Genomic DNA, 22722 nt, shown 5'->3' with positions numbered 1-22722 from the left:
GGCATACAAATTAAGTATTAAGTAAACAACAATTGTATTGGCAGGAACATCAGTATGCTTTTAATTATACATACCTTATGCATACCCGTACAAGGTATGGTATACAACTTGATTTTAATGAAAACAAGTTTTTAATCATAAGACTGTGATTTTTGTCTTTTTGAACTGAGGAAATAGTAAAGGTTCACAATTTGTATGTTAATGAACATTTGAGGGACATTGGTAAGTTTGTGTATATAAAAGACAAATTGTGCTGAGTCTTCAAACTTCATGTAAACATTTACAACTTCAAAATCTTACAATTTAAATTAATAAAAAAATATAAGTAAACTGTAAAACTTTGCATGTTAGTCTTCAGTGGAGACTGATTGCATGCCTTCTTTCTTCTATAAATATAAATTTAGTTGCCTATTTGCAATTGTACCTGGTAGTCTGTTTTAAAGGTAATTCATTCTGATAAAAAGCAAATTGAGGCTCAACTGGTACATAGATATAAGACTATGTGGTATGAGTGCCAATGAGACATGTTATAATGTTTCTGTGGAAGTTACATATTCATTGAGTTATTATTTCAAGGCTATGAGAAACCAAAAAATCAATGTGATAAAAAGTTCTATAATAGATGGTGATATGAACAACACTTTTGGTAAGAGAGATGCTGCAAGATTGCTTCCTTAATTTCTTGAGTACTAGAAAGGGCAGATTATGAACATTTTTTTTATGGATGACACAGATTACTAGTGTAGACTTATATTGTACGGTTCCAAAACTACATCCAATCCATACTTGTATTTGGGAAGTTTTTTTCTCAGACAGTCTTGATATACTAAATTCCACTGAATGTGTTTGATATTTTAGTCTGGGAAACATGATTTATTTCTCAGTTGTATAAGCTTTCAGTAACTGTCAAAACTCTCAGATTGATACTTTGAGTCTTCTCATTTTGTTAGTTGTATTTTGTTTTTGTGTGGATCTGATGAGCCATTATAACTAGAGGCTCTAAAGAGCCTGTGTCGCTCACCTTGGTCTATGTGAATATTAAACAAAGGAAGCAGATGGATTCATGACAAAATTGTGTTTTGGTGATGGTGATGTGTTTGTACACTTACTTTACTGAACATTAATGCTGCTTACATTTATCTCTATGTAAAATGAACTTGGCCCATTAGTTTCAGTGGAAAATGTTAGTAAAAATTTACAAATTTTATGAAAATTGTTAAAAATTGACTATAAAGGACAATAACTCCTAAAGAGGTCAACTGACCATTTCGGTCATGTTGACTTTTTTGTAAATCTTACTTTGTTGAACATCATTGCTGTTTACAGTTCATCTCTATCAATAATAATATTCAAGATAACCAAAAACAGCAAAATTTCCTTAAAATTACCAATTCAGGGGCAGCAACCTAACAACTATTTTACTCCTATGTTCTATTTTTAGACATAGCGGCCATCTTGATTTGATGGCCAGGTCATCAGACACATTTTTTAAAACAAGATACCCCAAAGATGATTGTGGTCAAGTTTGGATTAATTTGGCCCAGTAGTTTCAGAGGAGAAGATTTTTGTAAAAGATAACTAAGATTTACAAAAAATGGTTAAAAATTGACTATAAAGGGCAATAACTCCTAAAGGGGTCAACTGACCATTTAGGTCACGTTGACTTATTTGTAAATCTTACTTTGCTGAACATTATTGCTGTTTACAGTTTATCTCTAGCTATAATAATATTCAAGATAATAACCAAAAACAGCAAAATTTCCTTAAAATTACCAATTCAGGGGCAGCAACCCAACAAAAGGTTGTCTGATTCATCTGAAAATTTCAGGGCAGATAGATCTTGACCTGATAAACAATTTTACCTCTGTCAGATTTGCTCTAAATGCTTTGGTTTTTGAGTTATAAGCCAAAAACTGCATTTTACCCCTATGTTCTATTTTTAGCCATGGTGGCCATGTTTTTTGATGAAATGTTAATTAAAAAAAAACTTTATTCTAGATACCCTAGGAATCAATCAGATGAAGTTTGGTTAGAATTGGTTCAGTAGTTTCAGAGGAGAAGATCTTTGAAATAGTTTACAAGGACGACGGACGGACGAAGACGACGGACACCAAGTGATGGCAAAAGCTCACATTTCCGTTTAGGAAAGGTGAGCTAAAACAGCAAAATTTCCTTAAAATTACCAATTCAGGGGCAGCAACCCAACAACAGGTTGTCCCGCCGGCGGATTCATCCGAAAATTTCAGGGCAGATAGATCTTGACCTGATAAACAATTTTACCCCAGTCAGATTTGCTCTAAATGCTTTGGTTTTTGAGTTATAAGCCAAAAACTGCATTTTACCCCCTATGTTCTATTTTTAGACGTGGCAGCCATCTTGGTTAGTTCGCCGGGTCAATGGACACATTTTTTATACCAGATACCCCAATGATGATTGTGGTCAAGTTTGGTTAAATTTGGCCCAGTAGTTTCAGAGGAGAAGATTTTTGTAAAAGTTAACGACGTAGGACGACGACGGACGCAAAGTGATCGGAAAAGCTCACTTGGCCCTTCAGGCCAGGTGAGCTTAAAATGAGGAGATGTGGATTGATTGACAATGAGACAACTCTCCACAAGAGATCAATTGACATATAAAAGAAACAAGCAGAAAACCTAAACTAGAATATAAAGTGATACACTTAAGTCACAGTAAATATAATAAACAGCTGCATCATGAGCGCATGATACTCCATCACATTTTCAAAGATCAAAGTTCAATTACTTCTCAATGTCACATCATAAATTCATGAAAATCAAAAGGGTGCTTACATCAATAGATATAAACAATTCACCAAAGTTTCATGAGAATTGCTGAAAGCATTTTTTAGTTTGTGTCCGAAAACTGGAAAATGCCACTTTCTTTTATGAATAAAACCATGTAATTCAGAAAAGTAAAATGTAAAATTTAGAAAAATCAAAAGAAGCTCATGTCAATAGATATAAACAATTCACCCAAAATTTCTTGCAAGTTGTTAAATCTTTTTTAACTTATTTTTCTATTTGTTCTTATGTTGAGCTGCTACACCACTGTCCAATGTTGGGGAGGGTTGAGCTCTTGCAAACATGTTTAACACCACCACATTCTGTAAATCAAACTTAAGTCATGCTCATAAACTCAATGGAATCATGCAGACTTATCAAATGCTATGTCTAATAATATTTTGTCAAGGAGTTACATACTTCTCACTGCTAGCTGTATGTACATCATACCTATACAAGATAACACCACAAAAACTGGTATTAATTCTTTACTGTTTAGATGAATTCATTAAAGATCATTTAACAATTTAACACAATTGTCAGACTAAAACCTAATCCTAGATATTCTGCAGTAAATCACTGAATATAGCTTAATATCAAAACAACTTTTCAAATAACATACAGTTATTAAAGCAAAATTTTCATTCTAAACAAAGCATGAAAGTAAATAAAAGCTAATGTGAATGACAATTTATCATAAGAATATTTAATACAGTTAACTCTTATAGGACATCATATATCCTATAGATCATGCATTAAAGACAATATAAATTTTATTGTGATACCAAAATTTCAGACGATATTAATTTGATTGTTTCAAAGCAAAAGAAATATTACAGTGTTCGTCCATTAAATTCTCACCTTCTTTCTAACACTAAGTATGATTGGACAAGGTAAGATCCAATTACACGTTTATAACATTTTGTATACAAGTGGCTCCAAGGAGCATGATTATTTAATCACACAAAATATTTGCATAACATTGCCAGACGTATAAACCAAATTTTTGTTTTTGCATTGTTTGTAAATGCACTGTTTGAATGCCCTCAACAAAAGTCAGACAATAATATCACTACAATAACAGTCTAATGTCTTGTTAACTACTGTGGACAAATACTTTCATTATACTTTCTGAATTTCATATTAACCAGGACAAAACTGTCCTGATCAGACCGATGTAAAAACTTCTGTAAAGCACAATGACATGGTATTTTACAAGGCAAAATTTACCCTATCCATGAGGATATATCCTAAGTTTCTTTGAGAGAAAACATAAATTCTTTATTGCAGATTTATTCTGATAGTAACATGTTTAAAGCTCTTTTAAAATGAGATCCTAATTCATAAATGAAACCCTAAGCATTCTAGTTTGGCTAAAAATTGAAGTATCGTATATTGGGTTGATTTTGCAAAAAATAATTAAAATGTATGTGAAAAGTTCAAAAGGTTTAGAATTTAAAATTATCTTGAACAATCATTGAAATTTTACAGTCAGTTGAAAATATTAATTAAATTTTTGTATATGAAATGAAACAAGAATGTGTCCCAGGTACACCGATGCCCCAGCCACACTATCATTCTCTATGTTCAGTGGACCGTGAAAATAGGATAAAATCTCTAATTTGGCATTAAGTTAGATAGATTATATCAAATGGGAACATGTTTACTAAGTTTCAAATTGATTGGACTTCAACTTCATCAATAACTACCTCGACCAAAAACTTGAACCTGAAGCAGGACAGACAGCTGGACGAGCAAAAAATATGTTATTACTCAATTTTAAATAAAAAATATGAAACACATATCAAATAAATATTAACAACAGTTGTTCATGAAGATGAACAAGAATAAAATTTAGAATGGAAATGGGGAATGTGTCAAAGAACAACAACCCGACCAAAGAGCAGATAACAGCCGAAAGGCCACCAATGGGTCTTCAATGCAGTGAGAAAATTCCAAACCTGGAGACGTGATTCAGCTGGCTCCTAAACAAGCTCAGAACTAATATCGAAAAAAAGAAATTAAATTCAAAGTTATTTTAATAACTTTCCAGCAAGACAATTGCCAATTCCTGAGAAATGTATAAAGTTTTAAGTCAATCAAATTCTTTCGATTATAATATATTAATCCATTGCATTCTATAAATTGTTCTTGAATGCTTTTAGAAAAAGGTTAGAAATTTTATGAAGTAAATGTCAGGGGTGAAACAGTCAATATAACTTCCTAAATGCCATGAATGACTTATAAATTCAACAGTTTGAAGTCAAACCTCAACTTTAGTTTATCCAGCTAACATTGTCTCAAAGAATCAATTGAAGATACATACAATTTCAATGACTTACTCTTCTATTGAAATGGCAGTGGGAATTTCTGACCACAATCTTGCATATTTTACTGGCTTTATGATTTCCTGAGGATCCCTGTCAACATGCATATGCAACATCAAACGACAGAATGATGCTCGAAGATCAAATGGTAAAACATCATCTGACATACATCTGAAAAAGAATTTAAAATTGATGTCACTTTCTTATCTTGTATATAAAATCAGTGTGAAACCAAAAATTAAACATTTATACTTAAAATTAACTGGCTGTTGTGTATGTGAAGAAAATAAGAAAACTTTTGGGGAGATATATACTATTCATTGTCTTGTTTACCTACTAGTTTCCAGATATGATTTCTATGTTGCATCTCGTAGAGATATCACATTAAATGTATAGATACACATGAATTTAGGTCAAATTGAAATCTGTGGAAGAACCAAAGTGAAAGAAGAGGCAATACAGAACTCTATGTACAAATGTATAAGTTTAAACTCTAAGAAGTTCAGGGTATATTAATGTTGAAAATATGTGCCAGGCATAGTCTTAAATTTTGACCTTTAAAAAAATTGTAGTGCATAAAAAGTAAAATCACAAAAATACTGAACTTAGAGGAAAATCTAATTGGAAAGTCCATAATCACATGGCAAAATCAAATAACAAAACACATCAAAACGAATGGACAAGAACTGTCATATTCCTGACTTGGTACAGGCATTTTCAAATGTAGAAAATGGTGGATTAAACCTGGTTTTATAGCGCTAACCCTCTCACTTTGATGACAGTCTCATCAAATTCCAGTATATTTACAATGATGCTTGAACTAAACAGACATAATTAATAAAATAGTCAAAATATGGGTACAGCAGTCATCATCGTGTAACAATTTTAAAAGGAACAAAAACCAAAAACATCTATCTACATCTGACGTCAGAAAATTTTATACGTCACATATATTTGTCGTTCAATGTATATACAAACAATTTTAAAATTTCACATATGAACTTTCCATTCTAGGATATAATTGTTTTAGATACTTCATAGTAAAAGTGGTATAGTTTTAGCCATAAAAGGAGTTCCTATGAAAATTGCATTGTCTATATTTACAGAAATGCACCCTATAAGTTTCATAACATTTAGTTGAGGTAAACTTAAGTAAGGAGTGTGGAAACTGCAATTTAGCAATTTGTTCTGTTATATAACAGGTACATAACTGGAGAAGTTGAAAGTGACGCAATTTATATTTGAACTTGATCTGTGTTTGGTGGTAATAGCATTGTGTACAAGTTTCATACTATAGATTTGGTTCAGGCAAATTTAAATTAGAGAAAGGAAACTAATTTATGGGCATATTGACTTAAGTACAGATATACATACAGACAATGGAAATACTGAATGCCCCCTGCATTCTGGTGGAGAGATCTTGTCATAAAAAGTTTGTAAAGGTTCCACGGAACCAAAATTTCACCAAAATATGTGAATAAGCCCATTTACTATACGTTGACCTTAAAATATTAGACAAAACTTCAACCTCACCTACTTTCTACCATTTAAATAAAATGCATTGCTGAGCCCAGTCTGATACGACCACAGAGTTTGACCCTGAACAGTTTGGGCAAGTTTAAACACAATATTCAAGCTTGACACTGTCTTTATTTGAATTGTGATTAATTTTTGACATTATAGGTTTCTGACACAAAATAAATGTGGTAAAAGGTCTTAATAAAATGCTTCACTGAGTGCAGCCTGATATGACAGCAGAGGTGAAACACTGAACAATTGGAGCAAGTTTGGACACAATATTAAAGCTTAATACTGTCTGAAATTTGGTTGTGATCAAATTTTTGTCATTATATAGGTTTCTAACACAAAATAAATGAGAACAAAAATACTTGTTTGGCCCCCTCATTCCAAAACTTTTGGTACCATAACCCCAAAAATCAATCCCAACCTTCTTTTTATGGCATTGAACATTCTTGTAAAATTTCATAGAGATTCATTCATTTTTTCTTAAGAAATTGTCTGGAAACCAAAAGTATCTTCAAACGACAACGACGGCAACACCCTTTTTTGCCCCTTATTTCTAAATGTTTTTGGCAATTACCCCCAAACTCAATTCCAGCCTTTCCTTTGTGGTATGGAACCTTGTACATTGTAGCACAATTTCAGAGAGATCCATACCCTTAAACACAAATGATTTTCTGGAAAAATCGAAAAATGTTTGTTTTTTGCCCCTTTTTTGTACCTAGTTCCTGAACATTTACCCCCCAAAATCAATTCCAGCTTTCCCTTTGTAATATGGAACATTGTGGTACAATTTCAGAGAGATCCATACACTCTCACACAAGGTTTGTCAGGAAGCTAAAAAAAAAGGCATTTTTTTTTACACTTTATTCCTAATTTGTTGGTACCATATAACCCCCAAAATAAATCCCAACCTTCCTTTTATGGTAGTGAACCTTCTGATAAAATAGAGATCCATTCATTTAAACTTAAAGTTATTGTATGTTCAGAAAGAAAGAAAGCAAATGTGTTTATGGATCACAACTCTGCCACTGTCAACCACCATAACATAATAGCATTATACAAACGTAAATTTATTTGTGGTCATATAAAAATAGGGTTCCTGTTTCTTTGGTTTTATGACTCTTTTATAGGTTGTGTTTTGCAGATTTGTTTGTCTATTTGATAAATTTTTTTTGTTTTTTTTGGTTACATTTTGTCAGTTAGTTTTTGACTTTTGAAGTTGAATATCACTTTGGTATCTACCGCCTCCTTTTTAAAGGAGTTGTTTTGTTTGTTCTTTATAAGAAATTAACATACGGTTTACATTAATTGAAACCTACCTGAGAATAAGATCAATGTGTAGTTGAGGTGAAAGTTTGTTGATAGCCAGATACTGCCTTTCTAAACACATGTGAGAAAAAAGGTCCAATTGGTGTCTGGAAAAAAAAACAATAATTTAAAATACTTGAAAAAAAAAAAAAAATTGTCCATAAGACACCATCCTCTGCTGGGACCTATCACAAATCCATGTTAAGTGAACCGTGATATTAAACATAACTAGGAATATGTACACTCGTTGGACAAAAAGTGAGTTCCCACTCAAAAAATGTCCTATTATTTGAACCAAAATCATAATTTAAAAAAAAAATATTAAGAAATAACTACATGCCTGATTTATATCAAATAAATACCATGTGATGTTATTGTTTCAGAAAAAGGGAGAAGGTTTGGTACCATTAAAACGCTTAATCCCACTGCAAATGTTTGCACCTGTCCTAAGTCAGGAATCTGATGTACAGTAGTTGTCGTTTATTTATGTAATATATACGTGTTTCTTGTTTCTGATTTTTTTTTATATAGATTAGACCGTTGGTTTTCCCGTTTGAATGGTTTTACACCAGTAATTTTGGGCCCTTTATAGCTTGTTGTTCCGTGTGAGCCAAGGCTCTGTGTTGAAGGCTGTACATTGACCTATAATGGTTTACTTTTATAAATTGTTATTAGGATGGAGAGTTGTCTCATTGGCACTCATACCACATCTTCCTATATCTACATAATATGAAGAAATGTTTAAAGTTTTATTGTTTATTTGGCCATGATATTATTCATGCTTATTTTAATCTTCTGATGAGTAGAACACTGAGAAAAATAATTCTTGAAAAGTTTGCTATGTATTCTAACCAAATTAAAATTGCAAAATTTCCATTTGTGTTTATCCCATCAAATAATAAAAACAAACCCCTTGAAAATTATGGCCAAATAAACAATAAAACAGGTATCTGTATTATAAAAATCGCTCATCAAGTTACTTGGTAATATTTTTTTGAAAACTATCGATTTTAGTTGAAATGATAGGACATTTTTTGAGTGGGAACTCACTTTTGTCCAACACAGATATGAATATTTTTTATCCTACATCATGTTAAAAATTCTATTTTGGCATTGTACAAGGCCATGGTTTTCCCAGATTGTTTATGACTTCTGATTATAAAATTACATTTCATTTATCATTTTGTCATAAATCAGGCTGTTGGTTTACTGGTTTCATTTCATTAAAATGTATTATACAGTATCAGTGTTGCTTATTGTTGAAGGCTGAATGCATGGTGACTTATAGTCCGTTAAATCTACATCAATTTGACTTTGATGAATATTTGTCTCATCTGCAATCAATCCAGTTCCTCATTTTTATAGTGTCAGATGGACAAATAATGTCCCTTTGTTAAAAGGGAGACATACTAATCTAGTATGCTCACCTGCATCTTATTAGTAAAAATTATTATTGAAGGTGAACAACTCTATTAAGAGATATCTGAACATTTCAGACATGTTGGCATAACTAAAGAAAATATCTATTGATATATTAAGTTTTCATGATTATAGGAAAACAAGAATGTGACCATAGTACATGGATGCCCCATTCACACTATCATTTTGCATGTTCAATGGACTGTGAAATTGCATAAAAAAATCTAATTTTGCATTAAAATTAGAAAGATCATACCATAGGGAACATGTGTACTAAGTTTCAAGTTGATTGGACTTCAACTTCATCATAAACTGTTATCACAGAGATATGTCTCGCCTTTTTGTAATTTTGATTATGCAAATGTTGAAATCAAAATTGCAATACCTTCACATCTTACACAAGTTATGCAAAACATTCAAAGACAATGAACTATGACTGAGTTACATGGCTAAATAATCTCCATGTAAATGAGATGTGCCAATTCTAATACAACTGCATACCAAATACCATTGACTTATTATAAGTTGTTCCCAAATCTAAATACAAAAATTAAAAGTCAATAGACCATGACTTAGGGGGCAGAGACAAAATATCTCCATGGAAATGAGATATGCCAATGCTTATACAACTGCATACCAAATATCATTGACCTACCACTTGTGGTTACCCATAAACTGAACTTATTACAAACTAATACATGATAACTTACAAAAAATTTCAAAGTCAATAGACCATGACTAAGGGGGCAGAGCCAAATAATCTGCATGGAAATGAGATATGCCAATACAACTGTATACCAAATATCATTGACCTACCACTTGTGGTTCCCCATAAACTGACCTAATCACAAACTAATACATGTAAAATAAGAAAAAGTTTCAAAGTCAATAGACCATGACTGAGGGGGCAGGGCCAAATAATCTCCATGGAAATGAGATGTGCCAATGCTTATACAACTGCATACCAAATATGATTGACCTACCAATTATGGTTCAACATAAACTAGGCCTAATCACAAACTAATACATTGCTGAAGCCGTCGCCTTCACCGACGCTGGATACAGCATACCTATGTCTCGCTTTTTGACTCCGTCAACATGGTCAAAGTAAGACAAAAAACTACCTTGACCAAAAACTTTAACCTGACACTTGCACTTTCATTTTCTATGTTCAGTGGACTGTGAAATTTGGGTCAAAAGTCTAATTTGGCTTTAAAATTAGAAAGATCATATCATAAGGAACATCTGTACTAAAGTTTCAAGTTGATTGGACTTCAGCTTCATCAAAAACTACCTTGGCCAAAAACTTTAACCTGATGAGGGACAGACGGACGGATGAATGGACGAACCAACGGACGAACGGAAGCACAGACCGGAAAACATAATGCCCATAAATGGGGTATAAAAATGGGGATCATTCCTGGACAATAACTTTACTCAGGTGTCAACTGGCGATTACAGTCATGCAGACTTAATTGTAGATTTTGTAAAATTTGTCATTTGAAGGCAATAACTTCTACAAGAAGGTGTCTGTTAGTTTTATTGTGTATAGTCATTAGGTGGATATCATCAGTCTGAACATTATGCTTCTGTCAGAATTTCTCTTTAGTGGTTTTCAAGATAATAGACAAATCTTGCATTTTACCTTTATTTTTAGTTGCATCAACTATGTGTTTGGCAGGCAGAGTCATCAAACACATTTTACAGGACGGGATAACTCACTGATGATTGTTGCCAACTTTTGTTATACTTTGCTTGGTAGATTTTAATTTTGTAAAAGTTAAAGACAGACACCAAGTGATGGAAAAATGTTTTAATGTACACAGTTCTATCAATTTTACAGTCACAAGCAGACCTCTGCTTTAATTCTTATGATTAAAATTGATCTTGAATTAGAGTAAAATGTTCATCACTCATATCTATTTTTACATAAGAATTTTTAAGAAATGATTGCCCTGCTTTCTTCTTGATTTAGCTGATTTACTATGTTTTATTTAAAACAAATTGTAGATCAATATGTGAACAACCTTAAAAACAGTGCGATGATAAACCTTAACTATAAATACATGACTTGTCTCACCTATAATATTCTATTATACCAGCATCCTCTAGTGAATCTAAACCGGCCATATGACGATGTTCTGTAACACACTTTGCCAACTCTTCAATGCTCTTTTGTTTTTGATGATGATCAGCATCTTCCCAGACAAGAACCACCTCCTCTACTTCCTCTATTGTAACAATAGGTTCTGATGCAGCTGTACCATCAGGATTCTCTACCTCCATTTCTACTTCCATCTGAGTCTTCTCCATTCTGAATACAAACACATCTCATTTAGATGAGATCATATGAAAAGCCCTGGTTCTACTAAGTACTCAATATGGTATAAATCATATCAAAAAGCCTTGGTTCTACAGAGTACTGTTGATTCATTGTTATTCGTTGGATACCAATTTTGTGGGTACAGGTAAACCACAAAATTGAATGTTCCACGAATTACAAATTTTCTATAGGCTTGTATGCTGACCTCAGCAAAACCATAGATAAGCAACCCAGCAACACAAAGACCCATAAGATATTCAGTTTTCAGAAAGAGAGGAATGATTAAGAAATGCAACTAATGCGTGTTATATTGGTGTTTCATGGGTATAATTTGATTTAAGATAATCTGTTCTATTTCCAGTACAAAATGAAATGAAAAAAATAGTCTTGGTGTATGGAGTGAATTTATATAACATTTCCAGAAAGTATCTTTTGTGAATATATTATAATATAACAATAAATTAGTGTTGTCATTCAACGTTTAACCAGTTAAAATGACCAAATATCGAATACAAAAAAACGTTAACTTGTTAACCGGGCAATTTTTCAATTCTGATAGATTTGATCTCCTGGTAGACTATCATTCCCCGAGTGTATCATCAGCTCAGTAGTTATTAATGACTTAATTTTTAACAAACCTTTCTAAAATTGTGTGTTTAAACATTTTGAAATTTATAAGAAATTAAGGTTTTAACTCCCTAAGGCAAAGTCGGCCTTAGTTGGATTTGGCTATTTTTTAGGTCTTCTTACATTGTACAGCTCTTAAACTGTTTCTGTTTTATTCACCCATGACTTTCATCTATTTGGTTTTGAGCATTCCTTGATGCAGGTAAATCCAGAGAAGCGCTATGGACGCATAAAATTTATAATTGAGTTGTTTTCATTTTTGATATAAAAGTGTATTAATATTAATAACTCATTTTGTTGAATTTTAAAATGATCGTAGTGCTACTTAATAAGATAAACCAATTGTCCAGTAAATTGATTGCCATTGTTATTCTTGAAAAGACAAGATGAAAAACATGATCCTCCTGTCATTGTAAGCATTTGATTAAAATATAACTGATAAAAAATACCTTGTTTCAATTAGAATATCTTGGTTTTCATCACTTAGCAAACAATTGCAAATCAGATCTTGAGTGGCAGGTATGGCTGATCCATTTGATACACATAACACATATAGGTAATCTAAAAATCTGCAATAATACAATTTAACATCTTAAGTGTCAAAGAAACCTTCAAATAAATCATATTTATCATCAATAGAGTTGTAGTAATAATGTATATAAGGCTAACTTAAATTGAATCAAATAACATTCAACCTATCATCACTACAACAAACTATTGGAATTCTAAGCTTTATTTCACCATAAATACTTCTGTTGTAAGTATTTATTAAAGAGGAAGTTAATAATTGATGAATGAAAAAGACCATCCTACATTTATAGCATCCTTACATGAAGCTTTTTACCAAATAACAAAGCTGTGATATGTAGTTCCTGGGATCATGTGACAAACAAGTTTTCTAAGAAAAAACAGACGAATAGAGAAAATCAAGTATACTTTTAAGCAAAGGTCTTCTAAAATTAACCCCGCTACATTATGTATGTGTCTGTCACAAGTCAACGGCCTGTCATTTGTTGCTGTGTAACATATTTTTTTTTCTTTTATGATTGTGAACATAAATAAGGACATTGGTTTTCTCTTTTGAATTGTACAAAGTACTTTAAACATAAAAAATGCTGTAATTGCGGAAAATACTGAATAATTTATATAACGCTTTAATATTTTTAGGACTTTTAGCTTTTACGTAAAAGCATAAAAATATAATATATATACCAATACACATAATTAACAGCCCCTGATGATGCTTCATAGCCTGACAGGTTTTGGTCCAAAAAGGACCTTCATCAGAGTTAGAATAGTGGATTAATGTTTGCACCCTATTTATATAGATATGGTAACCGACGGTTGAAGAAACCCGCGTTTGAGTTAACCGGCGGTTCAGATTTAACCGACTGTCAAAATTGACGCTGGCAACTCTTCAACTACAGTACTGTTATTCCGATTCTAATGCATTTCAAAAAGAAATAATACGATAAAACTTGGAAAAATCTGGTTATATTAACAGGTCATATGTTTACTCAATAATGTCAAAATGTTTACCGTAACATGTCAAAAAGTTTACTGTAACATGTACATTAGCTAAATATAGATAACTGTAACCATGGACAATCCCACTGGGATTTTTCACTGAAAGGCTAATTGAACTTATTTAGATATCAACCAAATACATATTTATCCACTGGATAACTTTGATAACTCAACTGCCGGTTAACTCAACTGCCGGTTACCATATCTTTATAAATAGGGTGTTTATTTTATGACTCCAGGGACTTAGAGATATAACCGAACGACTGAATCCACAACTTAACAGAAGTACCCATGACATTGACGAATGACGGATACAGCAAGTGATGACTTATTCATTGTTAAGTCTGTTATCTATTTTCTGTGGTTCATTGATAATGATTCATGTACTTTGTTTAGCTGGTTGCCTCTTGTTTAGGTGTTCCTCATGATTCAGTAAACTGTGACCTTTTGAGAACTCCTCTTTTTAAGAGGTGTTCTGGGTGATTATTTTATACCCTGTATTTGTAGCTCTCTTGTTTAGGTGTTCTTTTATACCCTGTACTGTAACTTATTTCTTAACATACTCCTGAAGTGTTGACAAACTGACATTTAATGTGACCTTCAGACATAGACATCCCTATAAGATTGAAACCGAGAATCTAGTAAGACCAAACATTATATCAGTGAGTTTGCTGCTGACAACAAGATTATTTAATTTCTATTTTTTATTAATAAAACATATAAATAATTTGGCCCTTGGGAGTCAAGTACTCAGCTAAGGGAAATTTAGCTCCAGGCCCTGTCGACGACACTTGGTGTAGATGGACCAAGCCCCATGGACATGGACACTCCGTCAACCAACCGGAACCAGATGAGTTCCTATAAGGGTATGAAGCGTTGCTCCATCTCATAGCAGGTGGCTACGATAAAGGGGGTTAGATTGACGGTGGAGAGAGAAATAAATGTAGATGTATTACATTTAATGACTTGGGGGAAATGAGAAATTAGACCAGTGGTCAATTTCGAAAGGGTCCAAAAAGTCAGGTGTGAAGCAGCTGAGTGACCCCCAAGGTAATAAATGGGAAAAAGTGGGTAATGGAATAAATTAACCTTCAACTACACACTGTGGAATTCTATTAAACACAATTTAAGCTGTACATAGTTTAATGATACACAATGTATAACATACACACAACTGACTATTTCATGAAAATAAAATTAGCAAGAGTTATTCTTAATGCTACATAGATTTTACAAGCATATATCTATATATACATGCAAGTATATGAAGACATACATAATTACAGTTCGAAATTTTTAATTGTTACAAATTTGTTGCTGTGCATTCTTAATAGAAGATTTATCTGTTCTTATATAGCGACAATAACTATCAGAACTCCATCTACCCAATGTTTTAATTAAGTGATCTTCAACATGAGCTTTTCCAGCACTGGTTGCTGCGCCTATACGAAAGGAATGGCCATTATATAGCTCTGCTTTGTATCCGCAGGCTTCTAATAAAATTTTTAAATTTGTAATAAAATATTTTCTTTCTAAAGCTGAAAAATTTTCATTAATGAACAAAGGATCTGAAAGTTCACATTTCCCTTTAACTGATCTCATTTGTAAGTAGTGCTTTAAAGTTGTATAAGGGCATAGGATATTGTTTAGCCTATGCAGTTGTATGTCAATGCCTTTCCTAAAAGGATCAGTTTTAGACTGCTTTAGATGAAGAATTGCAAAATCTTCATAAAATGTAACATCAGAAACACATAAATTAGATTCTGAATCAAAGTTAGATGCATTATCTACAGTAAATTCACCACAACGTAAAAATCCATGAAATGCTACTATACAAACAGTTTCCAGCATTAAGTCTATAAATTCTGAAAAAAAGCCTCTCTTCAGTTTAACACACATTTGCTTTAGTATGTCAGAAGTAATTGGAAATCTTGGCCTAACTGACTGTTTTTGTGAACGTTTAACGGACTTTAGAAATAAAGATAGTCGAACCATTGATTTATGGTCTTTGTCTGATGATTGAAAAGGTGAGGGGATGTTGTCCTTGAGACACATGTATCTAATACCACAAATATACAGCTTAATAGTAGAATATTGTAATTTCAGAATTTGAAAACAATGACTAACGAAATAAATTAAAAGTTCTTCAGATATGGGAGGTAATTTGTTCCCATTCAGGTTGACCCCATTTAAAAGAAGAAATGTTTTGAAATGGTTATATCCTGTCTCATAAACAGCTCTTGTCCTTATAGCTACAGCATTAGACCATAATTTGTTGACTGTGTTTGTTAAGACCACATTACTTCTGACACACTGGGGCATGTATGAGGGTTCTGCTCTGCCTGGGGAGCCAATTTTCGGAAACGAGTCATCTGAAAACGAGACAAAGCATCAGAAATTTGGTTGATATGACCAGGTACATGTTTAGCACTAAAATGAAAATTAGACTGAGCTGCACACCATGTTAATTGACGCATAAGTTTCATAATTTCTAAACATTTAGAGCGTCCCTTTCTAACAATAGCAACAGTAGCTTCATTATCACACCAAAATAATATCTTTTTACAGGGCCAGAGGTGGCCCCATAACAATGCTGCTACTACAATAGGGTATAACTCAAGGAACGCCATAGACAAATTTTCAGTTAAAGTAGGTAAATTAACAGGCCAATAAGAAGAGAACCATTTGCCTTGAAAATATCCCCCAAAGCCTATTGTAGAAGCAGCATCTGTATACAATTCAAAGTCATAACTGGATGTGAAATAACAATCATGAAACATAGTAATACCATTCCAGTTTGACAAAAATCTTAACCAAAATTCTAAATCTACCTTACATTCTTTAGTTAAATGTACAAATTCATTTAAATGTTTAACAGTAGTTGACAAATTAATAAGGTATGACAAAAAAGATCTGCCAGGTAAAATAACTCTTGTGGCAAAATTAAAATGTCCCAACAACTGTAATAACTGTCTCTTTGTACAAGATGATTTTGACAACAATTTGGAAATAAACTCACATATTCTCTGTACTTTAATATTTGGAAGTCTTGCTTCCATTTTGTTTGAATCTAAAATAATACCTAAATACTCTAGACAAGTAACTGGTCCTTCAGTCTTGTGTTTGGCTATAGGAATATTTAAACGTTTAAAAATTGTCATCATTATAGCCATACTTCTTTCACCATCTTCACTTGGGTGATCAATAGTAAGAAAATCATCAAGTAGATGTAAAATGTTCTTAATCTTATAATTTTTCTCTGCAATATGGCAAATTGCTTGTGATATGGTGTCGAAAATTTTAGGACTAGACCGACAGCCAAAAGTTAATCTTACATAATAATAATAAAAAGACTGCCATTTGAAGCAAAATAAAGGCCACTGGGATGGCAAGTAAGGACAAATTTTGAACGCATCTGAGATGTCGTATTTACAAAGTGTACTGTTTCTACCTAATTTTAGAATAATTCTTATAGCATCATCAATTTTAACATAAGACATGGAACATTCTTCTTTATCAATCATTTCATTAATACTTAGAAAGTTGTCATTGTCATGTGGAGATGAAAGATCTAAAATCAAACGTTTCTTCCCAGAATATTTTCCTTCAGCAACCCCAAGTGGACTAACTCTATAATTTGCAAAAGGTAAGGACTGAAAAGGTCCATGTACAAAACCTTTTTGGCATTCATTTTTTTTTTAATTAACTCTGATACAACTTTAACCTGAGACCTTGCAGAAAAATTATTTTTACACTCTCTAGATTCTGAAATATCCCCTTGAACTAAACAATCAAAACCCTGTCTCAGGCCATTACATAGATATAATACAAAATTTCTATCCGGATGTGATGATAACTCTTCCTCCAATTTATCAACATTTATTGGTGTTGAAGCTTCACACAAGAAATTTTCCTTGGATAGTCATTCTGAATTTTGTTTCTCCGGTTTATTCTTAGAGGACATAGAAGATGTTGAAGAATGAACAGGCACATTAGATTTCCTACAGGTTGCGGCACCATGGCCTGTTGCACGACATTTTGTACACTGATGGAGTAGATAACACACTTTCCTATAACAACCTTTTGGGTTATTGAAATTATTGCACATTTCCCGACCTTCATGAAATACTCTTGAACGACCTTGCTTGTCTACCGATTGTAGGTTACTAGATGAAGATGATCTTGAAGACGGACTTTCAACCTGGACTGAAGATTGCAATGGGCAGTATTGTGTAGCATGATCAATTAAATTACAAATTTTACACACATTTACTGAGGATCCTGCTGTAATTAATGAAAGGATATCACGGTCACGGAGACTCCAATCCACTTTAACACGTTTCTCTCTCAAAAGAGCTGCAGCTTTAGCAGAAAATATTTTATGGTAATCATAAAATTTTAGGCCATGGAAATTATGGATGTTAATTATGTCGGCTTCATAAGCATCTAGTTCCTCCCTACGTTCTGGATATGCATTACACATAATTCTTTTGAATTTCCCAAAAGCTTGGATGAATTCTTGGATGGAAAGATGCCTATTTAATCTCGGATCGGGTTTGTTGGCCATGTTTACGTGTAACCCATCGGCAATTATTGAATGGGTCAGAGGAGCTTCAAAATTAGGAATGAGGAGAGTACCTAAATTAACGTCCTTACCCTCAATTATATTCCTCTGTACTGATGGTGCCACAATATCTACGTTGGAGTATGAATCCGATCGCACACCTGTTGTACCCGGTGTAATGGACGAGTATCCTAATGAGGGTGGTGTTAGCCGGCTTTGTATGGCTCCATTCCCGATGAGTGGTGCGTCCTCGGCGTTTCTGTTGTGGTACCACTGAGCGAGATCAAATTTCTTGGAAGTACTGATTTCTGAGCATTTTTGATTAGCAATAAGGCTAACTGTTTGTTGGAGACCGGACGCGCATTGTGCGACGGACTGCGAAACAATGCTGAAGGACTGCATGATTGCAGCCATGTTGTTGCCACCGACGCTGTCGAAATGTGCACTTCCGGTTGCTTCATTGCTCCGCGAACTACTTTCATCAGCTGTTGGATTACGCAATTCGTCGATCACATTTGCGGAACTGTCTGGGGCACTCGCTGAGGCTAAAGGATTCGGTACGGCGCGTTCTGGATCACTTACTTCCTCGGTCTGGGCAATAATAGCATTGCCAATCTGGCGATCTTTATTTTCCAAATAAAATTGTTTAAGAACACTCTTAGCAATATTCTTGGGTACAACAATCCCCAGCTGCTGTAATTTTATCCTCAGTTGCTGTGACGTCCAATTGTCTGGGTTATTTAGGTCCAAATGTCTATTTGAATACGGCTGATTCCTTGAATTACGTCTGGAAGCCATAATTATAAAGTTCAGTATATTTGTATTAACGGGAAAGTTCTTTCAAATTGCTGTACAGTACGTGAACGGAATGTTAAATTTTCAACAATATTAAAACACTAAGTTCCTTTTAGTAAAATAATCGCAACGATCCAAAAGAAAGATAATAAGCAGTGTAGTTCGTACTCACATATATATGAAGATAAACACAAATGTCCAATTGCAATATTGCAATAATATACGGATATTAACACCTAGTTAATATTATTGTTAAAAAACGATATTTTGTAACTTTATGACAACTTATGTTTGACTTTCCCTGTCAGCAGCAAAACTCAAAATGACCAACTACCTAGCATCCTTGTGAAATTTGAGAATGGAATGTATCACTCCTTGCCTTATAACCAAATAAGGAGTGATCATGTAGACTGTAGTCCAAGGGGATTATCAGTACCAAAACCTGTGCTACACCCATGCAGATTATGATGTCATTAAATAAACAGCGCTTATATTTACATAATATAAGCTTCTACAAACATTAATCCACCATTCTGCCTCTGATGAAGGTCCTTTTTGGACCGTAACCGGTCTGGCTATGAAACATCACCAGGCACTGTTAATTATGTGTATTGGTATATATACTATATTTTTATGCTTTTACATTTTTCTCACTGATACACATAGTTAATATGGCTTCTACTAACAAAAGCTCCATTTGGAGTTAATGTGTTTAGAGACCACTTATGTCAGTACACCTTTCCTATATTGACTTTTAGCTTTTACCTTTATACATAGTTAGGCAGATTAATGGAGGTTTTCCATTTGAAATGAAAAATCACAAAAATACCTAACTTCTAGGAATACATAAACAAAACATAAAGTCCCTAATCAAATGGCAAAATCAAATGATAAAACACATCAAACGAATGGACAACAACTGTCATAGTCCTGACTTGTTACAGGTATTTTCAAATGTAGAAAATTGTGGATTGAACCTGGTTTTATAGCGCTAAGAATGTCCATAGTACTAAGTTTCAAGTTGATGTATCTTTAACTTCATCAAAAACTCCTTTGACCAAAAACTTTAACCTGAACTTCGCACTATCATTTTCTATGTTCAGTGGACCACAAAATTGGGGTCAAAATTATAATTTGGCATTAAAATTAGAAAGATCATATTAAAGGGAACATGTGTACTAAGTTTCAAATTGATTGGAATTCAACTTCATCAAAAACTTCCTTGACCAAAAACTTTAACCTGCAGCAGGACAGAAGGACAGTCAAACAAACGAACAAACAAACAAACGAACAATGGATGCACAGACCAGAAAACATAATGCCCCTCTTCTATTGTTGGTGGGGCATAAAAACAAAATGCCCCTCTACTATAGTAGTTGGGACATAAAAATGTAATGCCCCTCTAATATCGTAAGTGGGCTATAAAAATCTATTTGATTTCAATAACAGCATATGTTTACCTTGGTTTTCTATTCCTTCTTACAAGACTGACAAATGTTTCTATTTCTTGTTTAGTAATGTGAGCTTCTAGAAGTTTACGGTTGTTGTTTAGTAATGCAGTAATGGTTTCCTCAGCTAACACATCATATCCTATTTGTTTTTGCATGAACGCAAAGTGCTTAGCTATATACTCCTATAAAATATAAGTATTTAAACATAAGACAAAATTTATATCATAATCATCAATATTTTTCATCAAGTAATTATTTTAAGATTTTAAACATTGACAAATATCAAAACAAGAGTGCACACACTGAAATGTCTGGCTTTCTTAATCCTTGATATCATGTCGATAGTCCTAAATGTAAAGCTTTACTACAACTGTCACATAAACTTAACATTGACCAATGAACCATGAAAATGAGGTCAAGGTCAGATGAACCTTGCCAGGCAGACATGTACAGCTAACAATTATTCTAATCAACAAATAAAGTTGACCTATTGCTTATAGTATAATAAAAACAGACCAAAATATGAAAAACTAAACACTGAGCAATGAACCATGAAAATGAGGTCAAGGTCAAATAAAACCTGTGCAACTGACATGCAGATTTTAAATATTTCCATACACCAAATTTAGTTGACCTATTGCATATAGTATATGAAAAAACTCAAAAACTCAGAATCTTAACTTCGACCACTGAACCATGAAAATGAGGTCAAGGTCAGATGACACCTGCCAGCTAGACATGTTCACCTTACAATAATTCCATAAACTGAACATACTAGACCTACTGATATTTGGACTTGACCACCAAAACTTAACCTTGTTCATTGATCCAAGAAATTAGGTTTAGGTCAAGTGAAAACTGTCTGACGGGTATGTGGACCTTGGAAGGTACACACATATCAAATATAGTTATCCTGTTACTTATAATAAGAGAGAGTTTAACATTACAAAACAAGAATGTGTCCAAAGTACACGGATGCCCCACTCGCACTATCATTTTCGATGTTCAATGGACCGTGAAAATGGGTAAAAAATATAATGAGGCATTAAAATTAAAAAGATCATATCATAGGGAACATTTGTACTAAGTTTCAAGTTGATTGGACTTCAACTTCATCAAAAACTACCTTGACCAAAAACTTTAACCTGAAACTCGCACTTTCATTTTCTATGTTCAGTGGACCGTGAAATAGGGGTCAAAAGTTTAATTTGTCTTTAAAATTAGAAAGATCATATCATAAGGAACATATGTACTAAGTTTCAAGTTGATTGGACTTCAGCTTCATTAAAAACTACCTTGACCAAAAACTTTAACCTGAAGCGGGACAGATGGACGAACAAACGAACAGACGGACGGACGGACGAACGAACGGACGCACAGACCAGAAAACATAATGCCCCTCTACTATCGTAGGTGGGGCATAAAAATTTAATTTTTTTTTTCAAATAGTCACAGAACCATGAAAATGAGGTCAAGGACAATGAACACGTGACTGATGGAAACTTCTTAACATGAGGCATCTATATACAAAGTATGAAGCATCCATGTCTTACACCTTCAAAATTATAAAGCTTTTAAGAAGTTAACTCACGCCGCCAACACCAACCCTAATCACTATCCCATTGTCGAGCTTTCTGCGACAAAAGTCGCAGGCTCGACAAAAAACCTTTCCTTCCTTCAATCAAGACCTTAAGTGCCTCAATGACCACACATAACTTTTGTATAAAAAAAAAAATTTTAAGCTTTTTTAAAAAAATATATAAAATTCATGTTTCCTTCAAGAAAAGTCAAAAGGTATTGAACTTTTCCGTATCAATTTTGATCAGTTTTCAATTATCGATTTTTTTTAATTTTCATAAATAAAAAAAAAATTGTAAAATCTATCCAAAATAATTTGCATACCTCACAAAATCTTGCATGATAAAAGCTTGCCCTGCCTGCACTGTCATGTTTCCATGTTCAATTAACCTGAACATCAGGCAAAACAAATCTGATTTGCATTTATTTTAAATAGTTAACATCACTGCAGTGAGCATGTGTACCAAATTTAAAATAAATA

General features: G+C 33.2%; 2 protein-coding genes across 28 annotated transcripts in view; both read right to left on the bottom strand.

Annotated features, from left to right (window-relative positions):
• The window catches only part of LOC139514078 (inositol 1,4,5-trisphosphate-gated calcium channel ITPR1-like), a 269729-nt gene that overhangs the window by 148001 nt on the left and 99006 nt on the right, over positions 1-22722 (bottom strand). For all 27 annotated transcript variants that reach the window (XM_071302866.1, XM_071302912.1, XM_071302962.1 and 24 more), the window contains 5 exons: positions 20673-20845; positions 12776-12895; positions 11457-11690; positions 7969-8064; positions 5141-5296 (listed from right to left, as the gene is read on the bottom strand). In XM_071302866.1, coding sequence (XP_071158967.1) covers positions 5141-5296; positions 7969-8064; positions 11457-11690; positions 12776-12895; positions 20673-20845 — 779 coding nt within the window. The remainder of the gene's footprint in view (positions 1-5140; positions 5297-7968; positions 8065-11456; positions 11691-12775; positions 12896-20672; positions 20846-22722) is intronic.
• On the bottom strand, positions 14540-19414 carry LOC139484991 (uncharacterized). Its single transcript, XM_071269075.1, has 2 exons — positions 18510-19414; positions 14540-16225 (listed from the first exon to the last, which is right to left on the bottom strand). Exons 1-2 carry the CDS (start codon positions 19213-19215, stop codon positions 15150-15152), a joined length of 1782 nt encoding a protein of 593 aa, XP_071125176.1. The 5' UTR covers positions 19216-19414; the 3' UTR covers positions 14540-15149.

Source organism: Mytilus edulis, chromosome 1, assembly GCF_963676685.1.
Source record: "Mytilus edulis chromosome 1, xbMytEdul2.2, whole genome shotgun sequence".
Classification (NCBI taxonomy): Eukaryota; Metazoa; Mollusca; class Bivalvia; order Mytilida; family Mytilidae; genus Mytilus; species Mytilus edulis.
Note: the sequence above shows the minus strand (reverse complement) of the source record. Positions and strands in the feature narration are given on the sequence as shown.

What these genes read in the sequence shown, in the direction of transcription:
- LOC139484991 (XM_071269075.1), bottom strand. Translation starts at nt 19,215, where the DNA reads ATGGCTTCCAGACGTAATTCAAGGAATCAGCCGTATTCAAATAGACAT. An exon ending in ACAGAGGAATATAATTGAGG is followed by an intron (nt 16,226 to 18,509) that starts GTAAGGACGTTA and finishes TCTCGTTTTCAG; the next exon opens with ATGACTCGTTTCCGAAAATT.